Source organism: Musca autumnalis, unplaced genomic scaffold, assembly GCF_047663935.1.
Source record: "Musca autumnalis isolate F117 unplaced genomic scaffold, ASM4766393v1 scaffold_3, whole genome shotgun sequence".
Classification (NCBI taxonomy): domain Eukaryota; kingdom Metazoa; phylum Arthropoda; class Insecta; order Diptera; family Muscidae; genus Musca; species Musca autumnalis.
This window is the reverse complement of record NW_027411866.1, coordinates 76,026,664-76,050,070: the sequence shown is the minus strand read 5'-3', so window position 1 is coordinate 76,050,070 and position 23,407 is coordinate 76,026,664. Positions and strand designations below refer to the sequence as shown.

Sequence of the window (23,407 nt, the reverse complement as noted above, 5' to 3'; positions counted from 1 at the left end):
TTAGATTGGTGTTCCCGGGGTCTTAAGTCCGTTATTCTATAATCGAGAATAAACTTTGGTCTATGTTGCCGCAAGATCAGAAGTGCAAGGTCCTCAAATCGCCGGCCGGCAGTACTTGGATTTCTGACAAATAGAAAGCTATTTGACCTACATTCAGAAAGTTCACTAATCACCGTTTCAGTGATCTGCCCCACCCTTTCGATGTTCGGGTAGCAGAATAGCTGCAGCCGCACGCCATATACCTGCTGGTCGAATACTCGAACTAAGACCAAATTTCTCAGCAGATGGGACGGGATTAGCAAATGAGCTTCGTCGTGCCAATCCCAGTGACCCCAGAGTCAGGGAGCTGACACTGGAAGGTTAAATCATCTGAAGAGTTGCACCATTGGAGCCGGAATAAGTGAATTGTGAGCAACGTTTAAGTCACTCTCAAACCTTGACTTTAGCGCAAGTTATTTCAGTCAACAGTTTGTTGGGCACACCGGGAGTGATAGGGCGAAGAGAATAGTACTACGTCGTATTAGATCTCTTCCCGCCGAGGATGAACCACCACAATTTATAAAGAACGTCATCAGGAACGCTAAATCATCCAAAGCGTTGGGCTCTGATGGAATCATCAGGGTAATGCCGAGGCAGCTGGATGCACCGGGAGTAGAGTATCTTACTAAAGTTCCCAACCTGTCGCTAGCCACCCACATCGTTCCCGATGTTTGGAAAATGTGTAGGTTGGTCCCGCTATAAAAGCCAGGCAATGATGCCAGCAATGGTGAATTGTATAGATCGATTTCGCTTTTGTCGCCCTTAGGAAAGGTCCTTGAGAAATAGCCATCCAGTTGCCGATCATCTGCATGGGTTCCGTTAGCAGCACAGCACGACAACAGCGCTACACGCCGTCTCCACACATATAAGTCGAGGATGCAACCAGAGCAAGCCGTGTGATAGAACAGTGATTATGGCGCTTGACTTATCAAAATCCTTTAATACTCTCAGACAACCCTCCCCAAGTTTGAAACGTTGGAGAATCAATTATATGTGCGTACGCAAGACGAACGTGAAATTCTGGAACAAGTGGTCCAAGCCCCGTAGAGTTAAATAGGGAGTTCTCCAAGGTGCGGTGATATCTCCGGAACAATTCCGATAGGTCGGTCTGTGGTATGCTATGCGGCGCCACTAAGGTCCGAGAATATAAGGGCAACGCAATGGAAAAATATTCAAACCTGTCAGAATGCCGCCCTTCAGTGGACCGTCTACATGAGGAGACAAAGATTATTCCAGTACAGCAACACAACGACAGGCTTTCGTTGCAGTACTTCCTCCCCAACCCAATCACCATATGGTGGATAGGACTCCGGCATCCAGGCATATTAGGTGGGATCTTCATGATCTAGAAAGTGTGGACCAACGTTACAAGAGAGAACCCCTAGATCAACAGGCATGTCAAGCAGGTTTAAATAGCATTCCCACGGATGCGGTCGCAGTTGCCATAAACATATATTGTGGTAATGCGGTCCTCTGTTGGCCAATATAATTCTTCTTTTTATTTCACAAGTGATGCTGTTTGCTGTGTTTATGGCGGTGCCGAGGTAGAGTAAGTCTTTTACTACCACAAAATTATAAAAACCAACGTTTCAAAATTATAGAAACCTACGTCAAGAGTTAGTCAAATCTCTATAGACGCATTGCGCGTCGACACCATCAGCTTGGTCTTCTCTCCGTTTACCGCAAGACCCACTTTAGCAGGTTCCCTTTAGACTTTTGCAAAGGTATCAGTTACTTCCTTTACCGAACGACCCATGATGTCAATGTCATATGGTCACTTCTTTTGACCCTCGAATCTCGTATAACCTTTTCCAGCAGAATATTGAATTTGTCACACGAGAGGCCGTCTCCTTGACTGAAACCTCTTTTGGTACTAAGCTCTTCGGAGAGGTTCTTTCCTATTTATCAGTTAATGTCATTCTACAAAGCCGAATGAGCTTTGCAGGAATACCAAATTCAGGCATGGCTTGGAATACCTTTGAACGTAGGGCGCTGTCGAAGGCTGCTTTATAATCGACAGAAAGGTGGTAGGTGTCGATCTGCAACTCTTGGGGCTTCTCCAGGATTTGCAGCAGGATAAATATCTGGTCAATGAGCTATGGAGGGATACAAAATTCAGGCATGGCTTGGAATACCTTTGCTTTATAATCGACAGAAAGGTGGTATTTGCCAGATCTAAAGCCGCATTGGTATGGTCCAATTATTTCATTGACCATAAGCTTTAGTCGTTCGCATAATATCCCTGACACTATATTGTGGGCAATAGGGAGGTGACTTATGCCCCTATAGCTAGAGCATACAGTCTTATCTTCCTTCTTGTGGACAGGGCAGAGGATGCTCAGGTTCCAATCGTCGGGTACTCGTTCTTCCTTCTAGATGGTGCAACTAGCTGATGAATACACCTTATTAGCGGGTCGCCTCCGGTTTTGAACAGCTCGGCTGGTAAGCCGTCGGCTCCTTCTGCTTTATTATTTTTCAGCCGGTTTATTGCTGTCTTTACCTCATCTTGGCAGGGCGGTATACATTCAATGCCATCTTCTGGGGTTGGATCTGTGGTATCTTTGCCGTCTTCGCTACTATCGGATACCAACAGTTTGAAGAAATGTTCCTTCCATATCCTGAGCACACTATCTGTATCAGTTACCAAATTACCTTGCTGGTCTCTACAGGAGGATGTGACTGTACCAAAGCCATCAGTTTGATGTTTTACTCTTTGGTAGAACATTCGGACTTCATTGTGGCTCCTTTACATCTCGATTCTTTCACACTCCGCCTTTCCATTTCTCTCTTTTTCCTGCGGAAAAGACGTTTCTCCCCTCTCCTTGCCTACCTCTCTCGAGCGATACGCGTTGCTACTGATTGTAGAGTCGCCCTATATGCCGTATTTTTCTCTTCAGTAGCAGCACGACACTCTTGGTCATACGATGGATTCCTTGATGGCGGTCTCTGGTATCCAAGTATTGATTTTGCGGATGTTTGCATGGAGTGGGCAATATTTTGCCATTGTGCTGATATGTTATCGGGACAAGGAGTGCTTTCATTAAGCAATTGTGCTAGCTGAGTGGAATATGCAGTGGCTATTTGTTGTGTTTGCAGTCTATCGATGTCCAACTTCCGCGTTGAATATGTTCGTGCTTTCTTTGCAACGTTAGACGGGCACGTACCTTTGCTGAAACAAGGCAGTGGTCCGAGTCTTTGTTTGCTGCTCGAAACGATCGTACATCCAACATGCTCGATGAATGTCTTCCATCTATCACAACATGATCAATTTGACTACTTGTTCTTTGATCTGGAGACAGCCAGGTGCCCTTATGAATATCGAGATGCTTAAATCTGGTACTGCTAACTACCATGTTTTTTGCAGCTGCAAGGTCTATCAGCCTCATTCCATTGTCAGATGTTTCACTGCGGAGACTGAATTTCCCGACTGGTGGGCCAAAGATATTCTCCTTTCCAATTTTGGAATTAAAATCGCCCAGAATAATTTTAATGTCATGGGCATGTTTCAAACGTGAAATAAAAACTTTTATAAAGGAGACAAATGCCAACCATTGAATGAATGATTGGTTTAACAAAAGCTATTTTTTTTTTTTTTTATTTTGAATACAATATACAATTTTACAGAAATTCAGTTTGGGCCTCAGCGCCGGAAGGCTTAAAAGAGGCAAGTTGGAAATTTAAAACATCTTACATATGTATATGTATAAAAAAGAAAAATAATGACATATATCAGAAGTAGATCAAATACCATATATCAAATTAAGATAATATTTCATTAATACATGTTGAAAGGTATGCTTTCAAAGTTCTTTTAAATTCAGAAAGACCAACGCAAGATCTTACATGGTTTGGCAAATTGTTATATTCCCGACTGCCAGAGTAATCAATTCTTTGTTTAGTGGTTTCTGTTCGACATAACGCTACTCTTAAATTATGACTATATCTTGTATTGAATGTATGACTAGTTCGCAAAAACTCTGTTGTATGGTACCCAATGTTCTGGATACATTTGTAGACATATGTGAGTATTTGGCGCTTATATATACCATGTATGGGCAAAATATTCGGAAATATGTCTGTATAAAGAGCATTTGTGGCAAAATCTAAAGGCAAATTTGCTACAACTTTCAAGGCTTTATTCTGTAGACGCTGTAACGACTTCGGGCGAACATCCCAGGCGGCATAACGGAAAACTTCTCTCATTCTCATGAATAGCAGTTCATGAATAGCAGTGAATAGATTTGATGTCGTCTGTGTGCATTGTGAAAAAGCTAACAATTGCATTCATTACGTTGGCATTCCGAGCAAGCCGATCTGTTAAAAATACCGACTGCGACACTCTGCACACTCTGCATCTGCTGGTCAGCACCATATGTCAAGAATAAGTTTGTGTACTACTTGTCACCTTTAGTAATAATGTGTTTAAATAAGTTGTTCAACACAAGTATTTTCTGATCGAAAAAAGTAAGATTTGCGAAATATCTTCATTGAGAATTTCTCTGTTGTTAAATTAGTCGATTTAAATTGTATTATGAACTGTAGCACAGTGTAATTTTGGTAAATGTTAAAGTTTTGATAGGAGAGGGGAGACAATTTTTGACAAACAATTCTTGGTTTTATAATTTTGTTTTACGATTAATTATTTTCTAATATTTATTACACTTACAGTATCATATTTTTTATTATTTACACAATGTTACTCTTTTATTCGAATCAAAAGAAGAAAAGAGAAACATTTAGACGACAGCTTGGCACAATTTTCTTATAAAAGAATAAATTTTTGTTTTTTTTTGTAATTGTATACATAAATATATTCATATGCTATGTTTCTTTTATAATTACTAAATGACTATTCTTAAGTTATGTTTATTTTTATTTTTATACCTATATGATATTTTACATTATACACGAAATATGCATGTTTTTGTTTTTGATAGTACACAACACAATGATTTAATCTGAATAAACAAAACAAAAGCTGAGAAACTAATCAAAAATATAGACTATGATGACATATATAAGACCACTTGGAGTCTCAAGTGCTAATGCTTATATATGAAAATAAGGAACTAAAACTTTGTTTATGTTTGCTAAAAATTTACTAAATTATTTCGTTTTTTTTAATATTTATTTGTTTATAGTTAACAAAAGGCTGTAAACACAAATTTGAAACATATTACTGTTTGGTTGACTAGTATAATTTGGTTATTTGGATAACTTTGCTATTGCATTACAGAGTAATTGCTAAAAATTATGTATGTGTGTGTGCAAAATTAGTATAAAACTATATTTAACAATTAGAAAAATTATTGCACTATTTATTAACGGAAAGGGTCGTGGATCATGGCATGGATATGCCTATTTTCATTGGGAGTTTTTAAAAAGGAAGGTTATAAATGCGAGAGATTTATTATTATAATCTCATATTACACTACTTAGCACACACTTTGTGTGACACAGACAATAACTGTAAATAGATTTTCCCTAAACAATTTTTGTCGAGGGCTCCTATATCAGATCCTTTTAGGAGGTTCTTAAATTTCTCTTATAAATTGAACCGATTTCCTACATTATTTATTTAAGAATTGTTTTCGAATAATCATCATATATTCTGACGAGATTATATTGCGCGCGACTAAAATTCATGAATTTTTGTTGAGAGTTGACTTTGTAAAATACAACGACAAGGGTGAGTGTTGGTTGTGTTGCTTGTTTTTAGTTATTTAGCAGAGGTAAGTGCCAAAGACGTTGCGGAACAATTATTATTTTGAGATTAAAATCTCTCATGCTTAAAACGGATGAAAATGGTAAGATTGCGTATTGTCTTGACCAGGGTTGCGGAGCCGGAGTCTAGCAAATTTTGCTGGAGTCGTGAAAAAAAGAATTTTTATTTTATTTTTATATAGTAGAAGAATGAACATTAATAAATTTTGGGAATCGTTTATTAATTTTATTAGAAAACTATGAGGAAACGTGTAAGCAAAGGCTTTATTATAATTATTTATTGGTCCAAATGATGCACTTATTTTTTGCAACAAAATGTAAATTTCAGTGGAAATATTTATATTTGCACCTTTTGCGTTAGTGTTCAAGCTTAATCGATTCCTCAACATACCGCCACACTTATGGCAAAACTTATATACACTTTGAAACACTGGGTTTAGATCCCACTGATTTACAACGTCACTATAATGTGGAAAGTGTATTACAAATTTGTTTTGACCAAAATACATGTAACACTGCGAAATAATCAACAACATTGCATACGATGACTTTTGGTTAGAAAACTTGAGTATTATTCATTTGACCTCGATTTTTAGAGATAAGGTTCATATTAGAAGTGACAGGGTGCCAATGTTCTTGCTATAGTTGTTAAAGGCTTTTATTGAAAGAAGAAAAAATATGTCTTTACTTAAGTTTGGTGCTTGAAAACTTTAATAATATTTTAGCCACATGATTGAGCGTTCCTGATAGATAAAGTCGACTATATAAGACGGATTTGGTAATAATTTTGTTACATATACATATCCTGTCTGCAGAAAGGCTGAAAATGGTTCGTAGAAGATGATCCAGTCATTGTCGTAATGGTATAAAAATCAAAAAACCTTCTAAAATGTATATGTTGTGGTTTTTATAGCCTCAGCATACGGGCAAAATGTGCCTCATCGAAATAATGGTTTTAGACCCCAAGTATGTTTGGACGAAATCCGTTTCAGACAATTTGAAGTGTATTTAGCACTGCCCGTCTGTCTGTCCGTCTGGCTGGCTGGAGCGCACGATAACTCAACCGATTCGGTTCAAAATTTGGGCTTCGTAATATTTTGTCAAAACTTAGTATAAGTTCGAAGATAAGCCATATCGATCCACACTTTCTGATACCTCCCCCACAAAAGTTTAAAAATATTCGGACAAATTGTGCGCACGATAACTCTTGAAGGGAGTGACCGATTTGGTCCATACTTTACACATCCTAATACATCTGCCATATGTATGTATATCTGGTTTGAATATGGACTATATTTGTCCACTCATTCGGGTACCTCCCACACAAAATTTTGGATAAATTCACTTTAAGACCTGCTCTCGAATCACTTTGATTTCTGTTGAAGCAACTTGCATTCGCTGTATCAATTACGACGGCTTATGCTAAGTACTAAAAACGTTTTGATTGGATCCAATTTAAGACCTGGTCTTGGATTGCTTACCCCATGTAGTACTTATGATCCAGATTACACTTACATACATTTACATATTTTGTCATTTGCATTAAACTATCCGAGGAAGATTTTGTTGTCATATTCCACATTCTTGAACAAAGTTTTTCTACTTAAGAACCTTAAAATTAAAATGAAATATGTATGCAGAGAAATGATATTACTTCGTGGTGATCTCTCCTTGCATGTTAAATTATCGGCATTGCCTTCATTCGCCGTCCACCATCAATCTGTGTGATCAATAGAGAGCTTGAATGTAGGTTACTTAATTTAACACAGAAGTTTTCTACAACCGAATTTTAAAATGACAATCTGAGCGTATTTACCCGTATTTCGGCAAACCCGACTAAAACTTTCTAACTTGTTTCTGTTGCTACTTTTCGATGTAAGATATAGCAGAATCAATATGGAACATGCATTACAAAATACCTTAGGGAAAACAACATACATATAAGTGTATATGGTCCAAGTATAGAAAAAGTTAAAAAATGGTGCATGTTTAATTCTTTTTCAGTGGTATATGAAATTACCCTCGGAGTCGACTACGGAGTCGGAGTCGTGAAAAAAAACTGGCCTGGAGTCGGAGTCGAAGGAAAAATTGCTCGACTCCGCAGCCCTGGTCGTGACCAGGACAGCCTTAGGAATGTGGTGAACTAAATTGTTGTGTGATGGTATGTGTCATTAAGGTTGAGAAGCATTTTTTATCTGTTCCAGAACCTATAATTTTTGAAAATTATAATAGAAAAAATATGTAACGAAGAGATAGAACATCTCTTATGTCGTTGTCCAATGCTAGCCCGCAAGCGGCATGACATACCTCCAAGTTGTTTAAATAGCTGGGTCGGCGCTACATGGGACCGTAAACTGTTAAAATAAATAAATAAATTTGTCTTCATGGCTTTTTATGCTTTTCCGGGTACTCTATTCCACCTCTTCTTTCCTTATATTTTGGATGATCACAATGTGCTGAAAGGTCTCTGGTTGGCATAGTCGCACAAGAGGCGGGATGTGCAGCTTAACCTAACCTAATCTACCGGGAAACCTTAAGATATACAATCAGATCAACAACAAGCGAGGTTTCTGGTAAGGTGACATTCTGTCTCATAAAAATCTTTCCACGTTGTTTTCAAGTTAGATAAACACGGACTTGGCTGGGGTCTACCACTCAAACACTGCGAGTGGTAACATATTTGAAAAAAGTTGAGAAAGATTCTCCATAGGTCTGTGTATGGATAAGCGGCGATTATAGCAAGTTGATTTGCGAATTTTATCAATAAATTGGTGCACTCAACTGGTCGATCCGCTCTTTTGAATGCATTATGTGTGTGGGTGAAGAGTGAATTGGTATGAGAGTAACTTCTATCATTAGAATCTAACAAAAGTATCGCGAAAAGCTTCTCCCTAGACAATAACCTCGTTACCCTAATAAAAATTCCCAATGCGAATTCCTTTACAATAAATCAACAAATTTATATCCTTAACTAATAATAGGCCGGGAATGGATGATAATTCGAAGGATTGGAAGCATGATGATTTGCTGAGGGTAGAACAGGTGCTCGAACACCCGGATGATAGTTGCTTGATGCCACCTGGTGATAGGCACCAAAACCACGAGCCATATGACGATTTTGCGCTGATTCACCCAGCAGCCGTGATTGATCTGGACCACCCAATAGGCGATTGTTCTGCTCCATTAACAAATGAGCTGTGGGGTCGACTAGCAAACGATGTTGATCGGCTGCATTAGATGCTGCTAAGATACGATGCTGTTCCACGGTTGACAGCAAACGATGATGTTCCAGACTTTCACGACTTTGATGTTGCATTTGGGACGAGAGGAAGGAACGATTATTGCCCACTGACATATTGGTGTTGGGTGTAAGATCAAGTGATGCCATACGCAACATATCATGATGAGGATGATTGTAGGGAAGTTGTGGTGGTGAGGGTACCACGTAGTTAGCGGTACGACTAAGATCCACTGAAGTGGCCTGATCATGATCTTGCTCACTCAATTGATCCGATAGCATACTGTGCATGGCCGATTGATGTTGCTGCATTGCCAATTGGCTGGGGTGATCCTGTTGTTGATGTTGGGCCGCTGCTGCTGAACCTCCCGATGAGGCCGCATGATGTTGTTGACTTTGTTGTGATTGTTGATTTTGTTCTCGTTCCGAGAGTATGTCATAAATGTGATGATGATAACGACCAATGCCGGGCAAATTAGCTGAGCTATTACTTGGCAATTGGAAATTGTGATGATAATTTGCAGCACTGACATTAGAGCGGGATGACATATCGAGACCCTGTAAGTCGGAAATGTCATTTGAGGTGGCAGCAACACTGGCAGCTGAGTTTGTGTTGCGATATTCCGAGGGTGAATCCATGTTTTGATTGTTGTATTTTAAAGCTGTTTGATTGGCCAGACTTTCGTATTTCGAATACATCAGATCCATTTGGGATTGAGGGAATTTCATGCGCATATCCTGACCAACACTGAAAGCGAGAGAAGAAAACATTATTGCTGTGAAGGTTCATATGACGCCTTAGCCCTTTAACTTACCTATTTTGTGGCATTATACTATTCTCCTCATCACTGGAGAGATGATGATGGTGATTGTGACCCGTCGCCAGGACATGCCGCCTATCCGTCTCCGAATCCGCTCTCTGTTTGTGACGCATAACATCACCGTTGTTGAAATTATAACGCGGTATTGAGGGTGATGATGCCGGTGATATAAGTTCATGTTCCGGATAAACACTACCCACACTGGGGGCATTGCGGCGATGTACCAGGGCGGCAGGCAAAGGAGATGAAGCTGATATGTTGTTGTTACTACTGTTACCACCTGTGCTGTTGGCACTGCTGTTGCTACCCGCCGTACCTGGCCCACCAGGCGTTCCACCATTTGAACCTGGCTGATTACCAGCACCACCACCCCCTCCAAACATACCATAATCCCTACCCGGCGATATGGGCTGTGGTGTTGGTGGTGTTCGATGTTGGGATGCTGTTGGATATGCTTCCGACTCATTTACCGATGAGTTACCTATATGCTGGCCTCGAGGCGTGGACCCAGCATCAACATCTACATCATTTTGATTACTACGCGGATTCGTTGGTGTCGAAGCACTTGGCGATATGTCACAGGAGTTAAGGTTATTGCCCGCATTCGGAAACATTGGCAGTGGTGGAATTTGCATGGGGAAGTTGTTGAGATTTTTCATCATTTTCAATTCACTCTCCAAGTTGTCCATGGGATTGTGGGAGCCGGCGAAACGATTCGGTTCATTGGCATCAACATGCGAACTCATGGGGCTGTCGGTGTTTATGTTACTTTCGGTGGGGACTTTCATGTCATTGTTATCATTGTCGATCATATTGCCGACCGAATTAAGCGCCGCTTCGACCAGCATACTGGCCGAGGAAGAGGATCCGGTGGCTGTGCCGCTCAGTCTTGCATTTGCATTGTTATAAAAAGAACTCATAAAGGCTTGGGATTGGGTTAAAGAACTCATAGACATTTGATCAGTGTCATCCTGGCTGTTGTTGCCGGTATGGGCCGACCCAGCACCGGTTAGACCAGTGGCATTGGCATTGTTGGCGGCCACAGAAGCTGCTCCATTGTTGGCCTGTTCATTGTTTTGTCCGCCACCGTGGTGATATTGGGACATTTGACTATTGGCTGCTGCTGCAGCTGCAGCAGCCGCGGCAGCAGCTGCGGCATTATTTGATTCCACCACATCTAAGAAAGAGGTATTTTCATCCTCCTCCCTGGCATTAGAACCATGATGATTATGGTGATGTGTGGGATTGGCAGAGTTAATGAGACGCGATAAGAAATCACGATTGGAACCCATTAACTTATTGGGATCTTCGGCACTACTTTGAGGCACAGCGAACGGTGGCAATGGCATATCATTGTCACCCGACATACCACATTGATTGGCGTTGCTGTTCATTCCCGACGCTGACATATCACCCACTGCACAGTCTCGATTCAAATGGCGATCATCGCCACTGATCCATTTTTTGCTACCTTTACTCACAACCAAATTTTGACCCAGGGCATTCATGCCTGGGTGATGGCGATAACCATTATTGTCATGGCCCATGTGGGGTGCACCCTGATGTCCACCATGATGGCTTTGATCATCATCGTCGTCATCCTCTTCATCGTCGTCTTCATCATGACTCATAGAGCTGGCTTGATGCTGTTGCTGCTGCTGATGTTGTTGCTGCTGTTGTTGTTGCTGATGCTGCTCTTGTTGCTGGTGCAGATGATGATGAGCACCCATACCCATATGTGTTGGATTCAATCCTGACATCATGTGCATTTTATTTGTTACATCTTCATTGGCGGCAGCTCCTGTCATTGCCGAAACTGCAGCTGCTGCAGCCACCACCTGTTGCACCTGTTGCTGGGCAGTTAAACGTTGAGCTGTAGTGGTCAAGAAGGTTTCCACCAAACTCAATTGAGCATTTTGTTTGCGGCGCATTTGCTCTAAGTGCTCCTGTTCCTGTTGTTCCATCAGGTGGTAGTCTTTGGGTTTGCGACCACGTTTGCGCGGTGGTGGTTTTTCCCCAAAAATGCTGGAAATCTTTGACGACAGCAAAGAAAGGTTTGGCTCATTTCGACACAAATCTTTAATTGATTTGCCTGACTTTTTGATGGCTTCGAAAATGTTATCATCTGAAAATTCAGCATCGCTTTGTATGCTGGAACTCATAACGGAATTTTGATCCTCCAGACTCTTTCGTCTGCGGCGTGGCGCTTGTTCTGTAAAAGAGAGGTACAATTTAATAAAAGAGACTCTAGAAAATTTCCCTACGGCTACAATGGCGGTTTTTGTTGTCTCTTCCAAAACTCACCGAGGAAATCAACTTTCATACCACCCGAATAGGCATCAAAGGTATAGGCCACACTGCGTTCTATTTTCGGCATTTGTTCCTGGGTATAGTTGTGTACCTTTTTATAGTGGAACTGCAAGCATTGTTTGGTGGTGAAGGCGGCATTACACTCCGGCTCAGCACATCTGTAACATTTAAAAACAAATAAGTAAAGAAGCTATTTTAGAAAATCTCTCCTCTCTCTCCAACTCACTTGAACGGCCTCACACCGGAATGGGTCAACATGTGTATCTTCAAATTGCTACGATTCTGGAATAACTTCTGACATCTTGGACAACTAACCACAGTGGAATTACGACTATGCACCTCCTTGGCATGACGCTGCAATGCTGCACGTGAGCCTAGAAGTTTGGAACATAATTTACACTGAAAATCTCGTAAAGAATCAGCCATATCTAAAATGAAAATTTTGGAATGAAGAAAATGAAATTTTGGATTTGTGGCGATTTTGGTGTGGAACGGAAATGAAAAACTCAATGTTGTCACCGAGAGAAAAAAAATCAAGAGCAGGCTGTTAAGGCGGGTTAGTTGCATTATCAGTTAGTTGTTGGTTTTTATTATTTTTGTTATTTTGCTCAGATGCGTGGTTAGTAAGTAATCTTTTTATACAGCAGCTGTTTTAGTTTTTGGGGGGAGGTAGATTAATTTACTTATTATATTCTATGGTTAATGATTTCATGCGCATACAAATGATTTTAGTTTGCCAAACCTAACCTCACTTTTAAACACTTTGAAGATACTAACTTCTGTTAAAATCAGATTGATTTCTGTTTGTAGAACAAATAAGAAACTTATTAGCTGAAATAGAACCCCTAGAAAACCTTCTTACAAGGCAATATCAAATGAAGAGCCCTAAAAATAAGAAAAAGTAAAGAAAAGTTATATCCGCCCTACCCAGGCTTGAACTTGCGCATGTTACCGATATGATTTTAGCAGATTGTTTTGAAGCTCAAAAATCCTGTTGCAGCTTGATTCCGGGAGAGAGTGTCTTAAGTAAACTCACCATTGTTGCCTCTGCCAAATTTGGCCCATTTGGTAAATATGACCGCCCTATGTTATTTTGGGACATGCATGTCCCAGAATGCCTGATCAGCGTTCTTTTGGTCCGTGTTGGAATAGAGAGTAACACCGATTGGATTGTACGAGAAGTGGAGGCGGTGGAATGCATATATATCTAACAGATTAACTGCTGTGTCCTGCGTTATTCGCCAGGGTCCTGTATGAATGTAATTACCGTTTGATTCTAGCATATTTTAATACACATTATGAGCTATGGCATTCAGTCCTAGAAAACGGCCGGAAAGCGCTGGCAGAGCATGTCCCACGAGAATGCCACACCAGGATTAGAGGAAACTGCAGTAGTTCGACTGATATATAAGAGTTCATGTTCGTCTATATTCCTATTTTGGGAGCGGTATATCCTGGAATACCGCATTCTTTTGGTCCGTGCGACCACGGACCATACTTTTGCTCCGTTTGTCAATGTTTCATCCACCATAGGTCGGTGTCGGTGAGTTACAACGTGGTACTTGCCGTAGCTTTCTGGAATTGTTCAGGCCAGACCTTCCCGATGGAGTAAAGTGATAGGGATTACGTAGCATCGTGCTTCACCGACTTCATCCCCAGTGAGTCTTCGTCATTGTCTTAAGATTATGAAATTACTGCACAATCCCCGCCACAGTAGTACCAGTCGCAGTTACTGCAGTTACTGGCATCTAGTATTGCTGCTGCAGTTCCCTTCGTCAAAAAATCTAAGAGATTGTGGCTTTTATGAGTCGGAGTTGGGCAATGGTCGCGGCGGTTCACAAATGAGGCTAAACAACACCTGAAGTCTTCGGAGTTGTGATGGACACAACATACTGCGCTTGGGTCGTACAACGAGTGGAGACGGTGGACTTGCAGACCTATCTCGCTTGACTTTAGTAGGGAGCAGTGGTCAAGTGTGGAACCTCCGAGATAGAACTGCTGAATGTGTATATCCCGTCGATTAACAGCTGTATCCCGCGTTATTCACCTAACATCAGACAACTGGAAGACGATAACTGGCTGGTACTAGAAGATTCTAATACGCATCATGAGCTATGACATTCCACACTAGGAAATGACCAGAGAGGCATAGCGTCGGCTGAGCAGATAGATAGCTCAACATTTTGCACCGTGCACGAGGATACCCCACCAAGATTGGAGGAGACTGTCATAGCTCATGCCAGTCGAATCGTGTCACCTGGTCTTACGAATGACGTGATTTGGCAATCTGTCATTTCCCTTGGGTCGGACCACCACCTCTCTTTCCTCATATCCATCAATAGACCATCCGACTTCATCACCTCTGAACGCCGTACCCTCTTTGACTTTGGGAACACCTAATGGCAAGGATTCAGAGTATTCATTAACCTTTAGGGATCATCACTGCTAAAGCCACTCACCATATTCCTGCTGGTAGAATACCTAAAATAAGACCTAATTTCCCAGCAGAAGCAAAGGTGTTAGCGAATGAGCGTAATGAGTCTCGACATACGAACCCTATCGCGGTCACAGAGTCTGAGATTTGGCATTGGAAGTCAATAGATTAGTCGGTCAGAACAAACAGAAAAAGTGACTAGAGTGTCTGAAGTGCTGCAGCCTCTAAACCTTTAGTATTAATTTGAAGCCTTAGAAAAATTATGATCGGATATCTGTCATGTTTAACAGTAGAGTTGTGACAAATCTTAAAGGTGCAGGTATTATTTATTGAGCACCCCGATATCGATTCGGCGAAGAGAAACGTTTTTGGGTCGTGTATGATTTCTTCCAGCCGACAAGAAACCATCACAGTTTACGATGGGTGATGTTGCAGAAGTTATCCGAGGGGGAAAAATCATCCAAAGCGCTTGGACCTGACGGAATTTCAATGGTGATGCTTAAGCAGCCAGATAAATCAAAACCATCATATCATTTGTCATCATTCCCGAAGACTGGAAATGGGTAGGATAGTCCCGCTACTGGTCCCGCCTGGAAGGCAAGGTGATTCATACAGGCCGATATAACTTTTGTCACCAGTAGCGACGATTCTCCAGGCGTCACTACTCCCCAGCGCCAGAGTGTGCTATCCAGTTTTGGATCATCAACACTGATTCTGGAAGCTGTATGATGCCACAACAGCACTGCACGCCATTTACAAACATATGAGGCAAGTTATCAACCAGAACCGGTCGTGTCACAGAACAGTGAATTGGACCTGAATATACGACCAGCCGGTCTTCACCTTTCAAAATATGGAAACCCGGGAGGTACTGTTCTATGGCGGCTATAGAAAGTCGTGGACCTATACTGGCGGGAAGTTTGGAAGGCCAATGAATACTTAATACCAAATTTCAGCCAGTTCGGTAAGATAATGAGGCTAAAACCTTCAAAATACCGAAAATCGGGAGGCACCGTTTTATGGGGGGCATCTGAAAATGTGGACCCATACTGATAATTTTCTTCCGGAATCTTTCATTACCCCAGCGAAGACTAAATACCAAAATGACATCCATTTCGGGTTTTTATTGACACTGCAGCCTTCAAATAACGAAAATAGGTATATTTTACCCTCTGATGGGATTTAACATGCAAACTTCTGATTTGTAGCTAAACACACTACACAGTGAGCTACGCTTACGAACAGAAAGGATTGTTTAAACGCATGCTTATACATGAAGAACTTTTCGTATTTTTGGTTTGTCGGCATTGAGAGTTGAACTCGCGATGCTATAGGCAGGGAAAAACTTAACACTAATATATGTAGATATTCAACTGAACACATGGGTGGTGGCTCTTAAACACCTGTATACCCCTTGCAACTTTGATCGGTAGTAGAGTAGAACATTTTTGAATTACGCGTGACCAGCATCATTATGGGTAATATATTGGGAAATTATGATACTGATATTTATGGCGAAAAAATCTCGATTCAATTTCTACATTCGATATCAAAACTAGTCTGAGAATAAATACAGATAGATGTAGGAACAAAGGAAGAAGGTAATAGAATAATAGCGTTTCTTGTTATTCGTTTTAAATAAATGTATCAAGATGGGATGTAATTTTGAAATTTCCCGGCGTATAAAATATGGCGCAGTTTACCTTTCTAGTTGTATCATCGTAGCAACAGAAATTCATTAAGAAAAGGACCTTTATAATAATAAAATAAATTAACTAAACAATTGCAATTGTGAGTGTTCAATAATAACAAAAGCAAAATATACAGATGAAAAATGACAGAAAACGAAATTATTATAACTGTCTTTGTGGTAGTGTTAGTAATGAATGATTGCAATTAATGAATGCCGATTGGAATGAATGAATGACTAAATGAATAATGAGCTGGGTTATCAATGGCTTATCAATTGTTAGTAAATAATTATAATAATATTAATTTACAATTACATTTATAAGTACAAATACGCACATACATACAAATATAATAAATGATGTTGAATTTGATTGTATTAAATTACAACAACGCTATGATATCACATTCATTTATGCACACACACGCATTCAAATGTCTATAATTATAGTTGTTATGTTGTAATTCAAATTTACAAATTACTTAATTACAAATTTTTCATACGCACACACCCACACGTACGTCAGTGTAATTTAATATCTTTGTTTCAATATGAAATTATTCTTTGTTTTGAGATAATTATTTCAGGGAATTTTCCCTTTCACAAATTCAACACAGGCTTCATGAGTGAGGGTAATTTTAGGCATTGCCAATAATTTCAACTAAAATCGCCCATTGATATGACTGTTATAACGGCAATTAAGTGGTTATGCATCTTTCGTTATTGAATAAATGATAGAAATTTATTGAAACTGTTTTATTAGGGCTAATTTAAATGCTGTAAAAATATCAGGACTGACGTACATGTGTGTGTAACTGACAGCATACTTAGCATTTAGACCATAACTACTATGCATACATGTTTGGTGATTAATGAAATAAAGGTATCCTCCATATATTTAACTTGTGGCATCACCAAGATGACCGAAAACTATTACGCTTAACACGACAATTGGATCTACGATCCGGAACGACTATGGTCCACTCGGCCTGAAGTTTTTTTTACAGGTAAACAAAATATGCCGTGAACTTTGCTCTCCATCCACCTAATTGCGCAAACCCCGGTCTGGACTTGTTCAGGGTATGCCATAACTGGTGTAACCGGAAAGGTGCCCCAGTTCAAACTCACACCGCGACTGATAACAAGAATCCATAGCCAGCAATGTCAGCACCCAATAACATCAAGCACGAAACCTCATGCACCTCAGAGCATTCCATCCATTTCTCTGCTGATCGCGACATACCACACTCCAAGCTTCCGAACGATGTTCTTATGTCAAACGTCCGTGAATTGAGGACAGACACCCTGAGTCCATTGCCCCTACCCTCGTGCGCCAGAAAGCATAAGAAAATATTTAAAAACAAAAAACAGTTCTCAAAGCGGCTAAGCGTTTCCTTCCAGTTGACAGAATTACTCTTACGAGACCAAACTTTCCGGTCCTTTCACCCATTTTGTCAACTTTTAACTTGCGATGCTCCCCAATTCACCAGCAAATATTTCGATGCTATCGTACGCGTTAGTTCACGACGTATGTGCTTAAATTTCCGACTATCTAATCACCGTCGATAATTTCTTCCGGGGACGCAATCCGTCTCACTTTTACATCCTAGACGCGAGAAGTAACCCTAGCACTCGATATATTCGTCGGAGACAGGCGTATACCCTATATACTTCTATAATCTTCTTCACTTCTCTTTGCACTCCAGTAACAAAGTCCTAAAAGCATTAGCCGACACCTCCTGGGTCAAAGATAAGATGACTTTGGAAGCGACATATAAGGTCATTGGTCTGTCTATTTTCAATTATGCCGCCACGGTTTTGACTTCCTTCCTGAGTGAAATACAATGGAGGATCCTCCGAATGCTCCAAAATAATTCACAAGTGTATTATCTTCACAAGGAGACCAGGATGCTGTCAGTCAAGCAAAATAATGCGTTGCAAGCAAGACAGTTATCAGCCGAGGTGGAAGACCCACTGTAAGGACTTAAGTTACTATCGTGAGGACATCAAAGATGTCTTTCCATCGGACGTTGACCGACTGTCGACGGCGAAGTCTCTAAACACGGCCTCCGAAGCCATAAATGCCTGCAGATGCATCAAAGTGCTAACCAGAATCTCCCAGCAGTTTCGGATAGTGCGCGGCTTTTCCCAAGCAAATTCGTTCCATGCTGGCACAACTAAGGTCCGGTTAAGTAGCATTCTCAAGAGAATGCCCGAACTGTATAACCCTCATTCACATGAACGACACTGATATAAATAATTGGAGGGTTTCTGAAATGTGTTCAATCTGGAATCACAGGATGATACCTTTCCAAATCTCTATACTTGGAGCCATACAGAGTCTCCATAGAACTCCCAGGACACCGAATTGGGATAAATTCAGAGCCCTGACTATTAAAAAATTGTGGTGGTATTAAGCGAAGCGACGGTGCCAGGAGTAACTCATTTGTACGAGTATCCCAAAATCCCATCCTGCACTTAAAATCATAATATGGGGATCTATATCGATGCTAACACATTCAGACGAGCATCGGTCATTGCAACTAACACATCTATTCCAATATATGTATAAACATTTGTATGTATGTATACAGTAGTTTAGTATGTGGTCGTTTAAATGCATCCCATATGCATCTGTTCATTATTATTCGACTACTAAAGAGTTGCATTTAGAGTGGCTTGCGGCATACAATCTTATTTTTGTCATTGCAAATATACAAATTGTTAGTAGTTGTAGTAGTAGTAGTTGCAGTTGTTGTTGTTATTTTTTGTTATTGATGATGCGAATGATGGGCGAACAATTTTAATGTTCTTGAAAATCTTACCACTGTGCATTCGTCGTATGTGGGCTTTGAGTTTTTGCGGTCGATAGAATTTGCGACCACAAAAATCACAAATAGGTCGTGTACGATTCGGATTGGCGACACAACCATAGGTTCGATGCATATCCAAATAGCTGATGCGTAAAAAGAACTTATTACAGAATTGGCACTGGTGGGCACCTTTGCCATCGTGTTTCTCGGCGGCATGTTTCATGATGTTGTCCTTACCCAGCACCGCTTCACCACAAACCTTGCAATGATATTTACGTATTGTCAAACTCATTGTGGGATCATGGAATATGGAACAATGGGTGCGATAGTAAAGGGGGTGATCGAATTTCAAATTGCAGCCACCACAATCTGGAAGAAAAATAGAGAGATTTAAATTAAAAAAAATGGCTTTTATGAGAAAACTTGAATCTACTTACTTGTCTTTTCCGACCAATGCTTCTTACGCCACATGGTATTACAATCATCGCTCCAGTACAGCAACTCCATGCCATTCTTCAAGTCTCTACAAGTAACGAAAAATGCCTGAGATTCTATAAAGACCAAATTCACATTACGCTCTTCGTAGGTTGGCGCCGGTCGTATATAGCGCAACCAATTCGATGAATTGGGATTATCACACAGCAGAAATTGGGACTTCTCAGCACCGGCCTCACAAATTTCGAATATCCATTTCATATCGCTGGCCTCACGAATTTCCGTTGCCTGCACCGATTGTCCACGTAGAGGGCCCAATTTGGTGAAAGCCCTTACCTCGGTGCGACAAAATACTCCCGTCACATGAGGTTCAACATTGTGCAGTTCAAATTCAGCCGGCACCGAAGCCTCAGCAAATGTAATCAAAGGCTTTGTCTCAAGCTCAGAAAGTTGTGACGAATCATCCATATCTTCATCATCATCACCATGCAACTGTTTGGCCTGACGTTGAGCATCGGCTTTCAGTTTTGCCAATGCCTCAAGATTTTTCCGTTCCAACCATTCAGCCAAATCAACCGCATCCGTAACGGTTCCAATGGCAGTACGCAAGGGACAAACTTTATAATCATGGCCAATGGAACACTCACGACACGATTGATGTGACCTGAAAGCTATATCCAGCTCATCTTCTTCTTCCACGAAATTCTGTTCGTTTTTCATTTCTCGAGCCAAAGTTTCTTCATCGGGTTCTTCATCTTCTTCGTCATCATCGCTAGCCTCCAGTCCGGCACCACAGTCTTCATCTTCATCGATATACGAAGATGGTGGTGGTGGGTTCATATTTTTCGCACCACCCTTTTTACCCTTGACTCGAACATGGAAGTTACCATTGGGCCCACTGTTCATACCATCGACTGTTGTCTCCCCAGTCATGGAGGCTGTGCCGGCATCTTCATCATCTTCCTCCTCATCATCACCGCCGAAACCATCGCCTTTTTTCAAACACAAGGCTAGGGACTCTTTTGACGCTGACTTCTCTTCCAGCTCACTTTTGATTTTCTCAGCTATGCGACAATCCAATACCTCTGGTACGGCATCCCCGGTGGTTGCATTTTCAGTTCCACCACCTGCTAATTGCTTTTTGGCTTTCAATGCAAAGTTGGAAAAGTTCTTTAGCTTATTGAGGCCATTAAGGTTGTCATTGAATTGCACTCGTTTTCGATATTTACGTTTTGTTGGTGCTGGTGGAGCATCACCGGCCAAACTGGGTGCTTTACTGCTACCGGGACCTGGGGTGGTGGCGCTAAGACCAGGACCATTTTCTCCTGTTTGACTGTTGCTTCCGAAATCTTTGGCACTAAGATTGGGTTCCAATTTGAAGTTGCTATCGAAAGATTTTGTTGGTGTGTTAGACGCCGATGGTGGGGGTAAGCTGGAAGGGGAAATTTGGAGAAAGAAAATAGGAGATTAGTTGTAATTGAAGTCAGTTTCAAAAATATTGAGAATATTTATCTAAACCAATAAATTTATTTTGAGACGTGAAGCAATTTTACATAGAAGGTGTTTTCACCTGGGAATTTTTTGCGGTTTCTGAAACTAATTGTTCATAGATGAGAAAAATCAAAAAACAAAAAAAAAATCGCCGGAGCGCTTTTTAAATAAATCGCGATTCAAGTTGACATTTTTAGAGGTTTTTTAGGTTTTCACGATTTTGCTTAGAAACCAAGCAAGTCCTATCGGAATGGGAATAAACAAAATGTTGTAGCTATGAAAATTCTCTACATGAGTGACCTTTATGATAATTTCGTAGCTTTTACCGTTATTGAGATATAGAAGTTATAAAAATTGTCATGACTGCAATTTCCCACCTTAAAGTTATATATCTCGAAAATTATACAACCTAGGAAAAAATTACGAAAGTCAATCTTGTAGAAAATTTTGACAGCTAAAAGATTCTCTCTAGTCCCATTTCTATAAGACTTACCGTTTTCAAGCAAATCGTGAAAACCTAACAAAAAAGCTAAAAGTGTTGTTTGAATATCAAGCTTTTTGTAGAAAATTAACTTATGTTGAAACTGAGGTATGGGGTATTGTAACTCGCGAACAGTTTTACTATACCATAACTTTTGACCGCATTTCGGCAAAATAAACTGTTTTAGCCCGATTCACCGAGGGGTTTCTTAAAATAATAATTTGAGCAGAAGCTGTGGTCATACTAATGTAAAAAAATCGGAAAAAATCGTTGAAATAAACGAGTTTCATTATGTTATTTTCCAATTAGTGGTTTTACAACACAATGTAGAGCTTAATGCTCAAAGGAGAAGTTAAAGAGCACACTTCAGAGTTGAAATTTCTAATGTGTGATTTTTTAATATATCCACTGTATCTACCTCAAACGGATACTGACATTTTGAAACCAGAAAAATGGGGTTTTTTGAATTTTTGCTCTAATCGGGACGCGCAGCTGGATTTCCCTAAAAGCTTATTATTGGATTGTAGTACTCGCGATTTCGCATTTTTTAATGTATAACATGAGGGTGTAGCCCTCACAGGATCACAGTAATCTGCGCCTAAACACGAAATTTTTGTGCGTAAATTTTTCTCAAAAACCTATTTTTTTGGTTTAAAATTTACAAACGTCATTCGATTTCCGTGGAAACCCGGGTAAATTTAGTTTTTTTACGTTCTGAATCTAACAAGCCACGACGCGTAAAAATCCACCCACTAGATCGGCGGATATGATACCCCTCAAATTTCGAAAATGTGCAAAAAATTATTTTGAAAATATCGCATATTAAAACGCGTTTTGGATGTGTCAGTTCTACTCAAATAAATAGATCGATACGCGTGTTTAAACTGTACGAAAACAGATATTTAAAAACTATCGCTAATCCAGAGATATAATAGATTTTTTCTAAAAATTAAGTGCGATGCTACATCCACGGTTCTTGATGGATCGCATTGAAACGGCATAGAAGGATGTATTTTTTAATGGTGATTATTGAAATCGGATGCGCATAAAATGTAAATGAACTTCGCGCAAATTATGACCATTTTACTGTATTTTGCACCCTTAAATGCAGCAGATGCTACATCGTGGCCGCCAAATAGGATTTGACAAACTGTACATCAAATAAGAGGGATTGATTCGCTGTGTTGGAAAATCGGATGCGCATCATGTCATTTTCATAATTACGCGGTTTATATGCATCTCAAATGTTGTAATATTCAATATAACATTATTTTTACGTTATGCCACCATTGGAATTCCTTGTGATTTAATATAAGGTTCTAATAATATTATCCAATAGGAAAACTATAAGCGAACAATTTGTTACAACGGAATATCATCATTATTGCGTGAAATTTTGACGAAAATGCCGAAGAACTCAAACATTTTTTCTCCAACTTTTCCTATAAAACCATAAAAAAATAAAATTAGAATAATATGATTTTAATTTTTTCGTAATATTTTCTTCGTATTTTTGCAAATAACATGAATACTATAGCTCCAACCTTCACAACTTAGGTTTCATTTTATTCCTCAAAATGTCTGGATGCTGTTATAATTTTTTTTATATTTTTTTCGTAACTATGAGCGCTATTGTTTCAAAAATATGTTTGTAAATACGTGAAATTATTTAACAAATTTGATTTTTTCGCGAATCCATTGAGACTTTGCGATTATTTTTTGCATCATCGCAAAGGGTACGAATTCAGTTAACGATAATAGGATATAACAGCTAACTATATTAAGCAGCGATTTTTTTAGAATTTTTTCTAATTATCATAATTAAAACGGTCATATCTTTTGCGCGCAACGATCAAAGTTATTAACGAAAACAGATTTGGAATGCAGATTTTTTTCTAAATCTATGTACCAAAAATCATTGATGTAGCATC

At 39.9% G+C, this 23,407-nt stretch overlaps 1 protein-coding gene across 2 annotated transcripts in view; it reads right to left on the bottom strand.

Annotated features, from left to right (window-relative positions):
- Nucleotides 1-5,923: 5,923 nt before the first annotated feature.
- Nucleotides 5,924-23,407, bottom strand: part of LOC141396382 (uncharacterized) — an 84,882-nt gene continuing 67,398 nt past the window's right edge. For both annotated transcript variants that reach the window (XM_073971808.1, XM_073971809.1), the window contains 6 exons: nucleotides 19,507-20,936; nucleotides 19,082-19,438; nucleotides 12,359-12,506; nucleotides 12,127-12,290; nucleotides 9,817-12,034; nucleotides 5,924-9,749 (listed from right to left, as the gene is read on the bottom strand). In XM_073971808.1, the coding sequence (XP_073827909.1) occupies nucleotides 8,735-9,749; nucleotides 9,817-12,034; nucleotides 12,127-12,290; nucleotides 12,359-12,506; nucleotides 19,082-19,438; nucleotides 19,507-20,936 (5,332 nt within the window). In that variant the 3' untranslated portion in view covers nucleotides 5,924-8,734. The remainder of the gene's footprint in view (nucleotides 9,750-9,816; nucleotides 12,035-12,126; nucleotides 12,291-12,358; nucleotides 12,507-19,081; nucleotides 19,439-19,506; nucleotides 20,937-23,407) is intronic.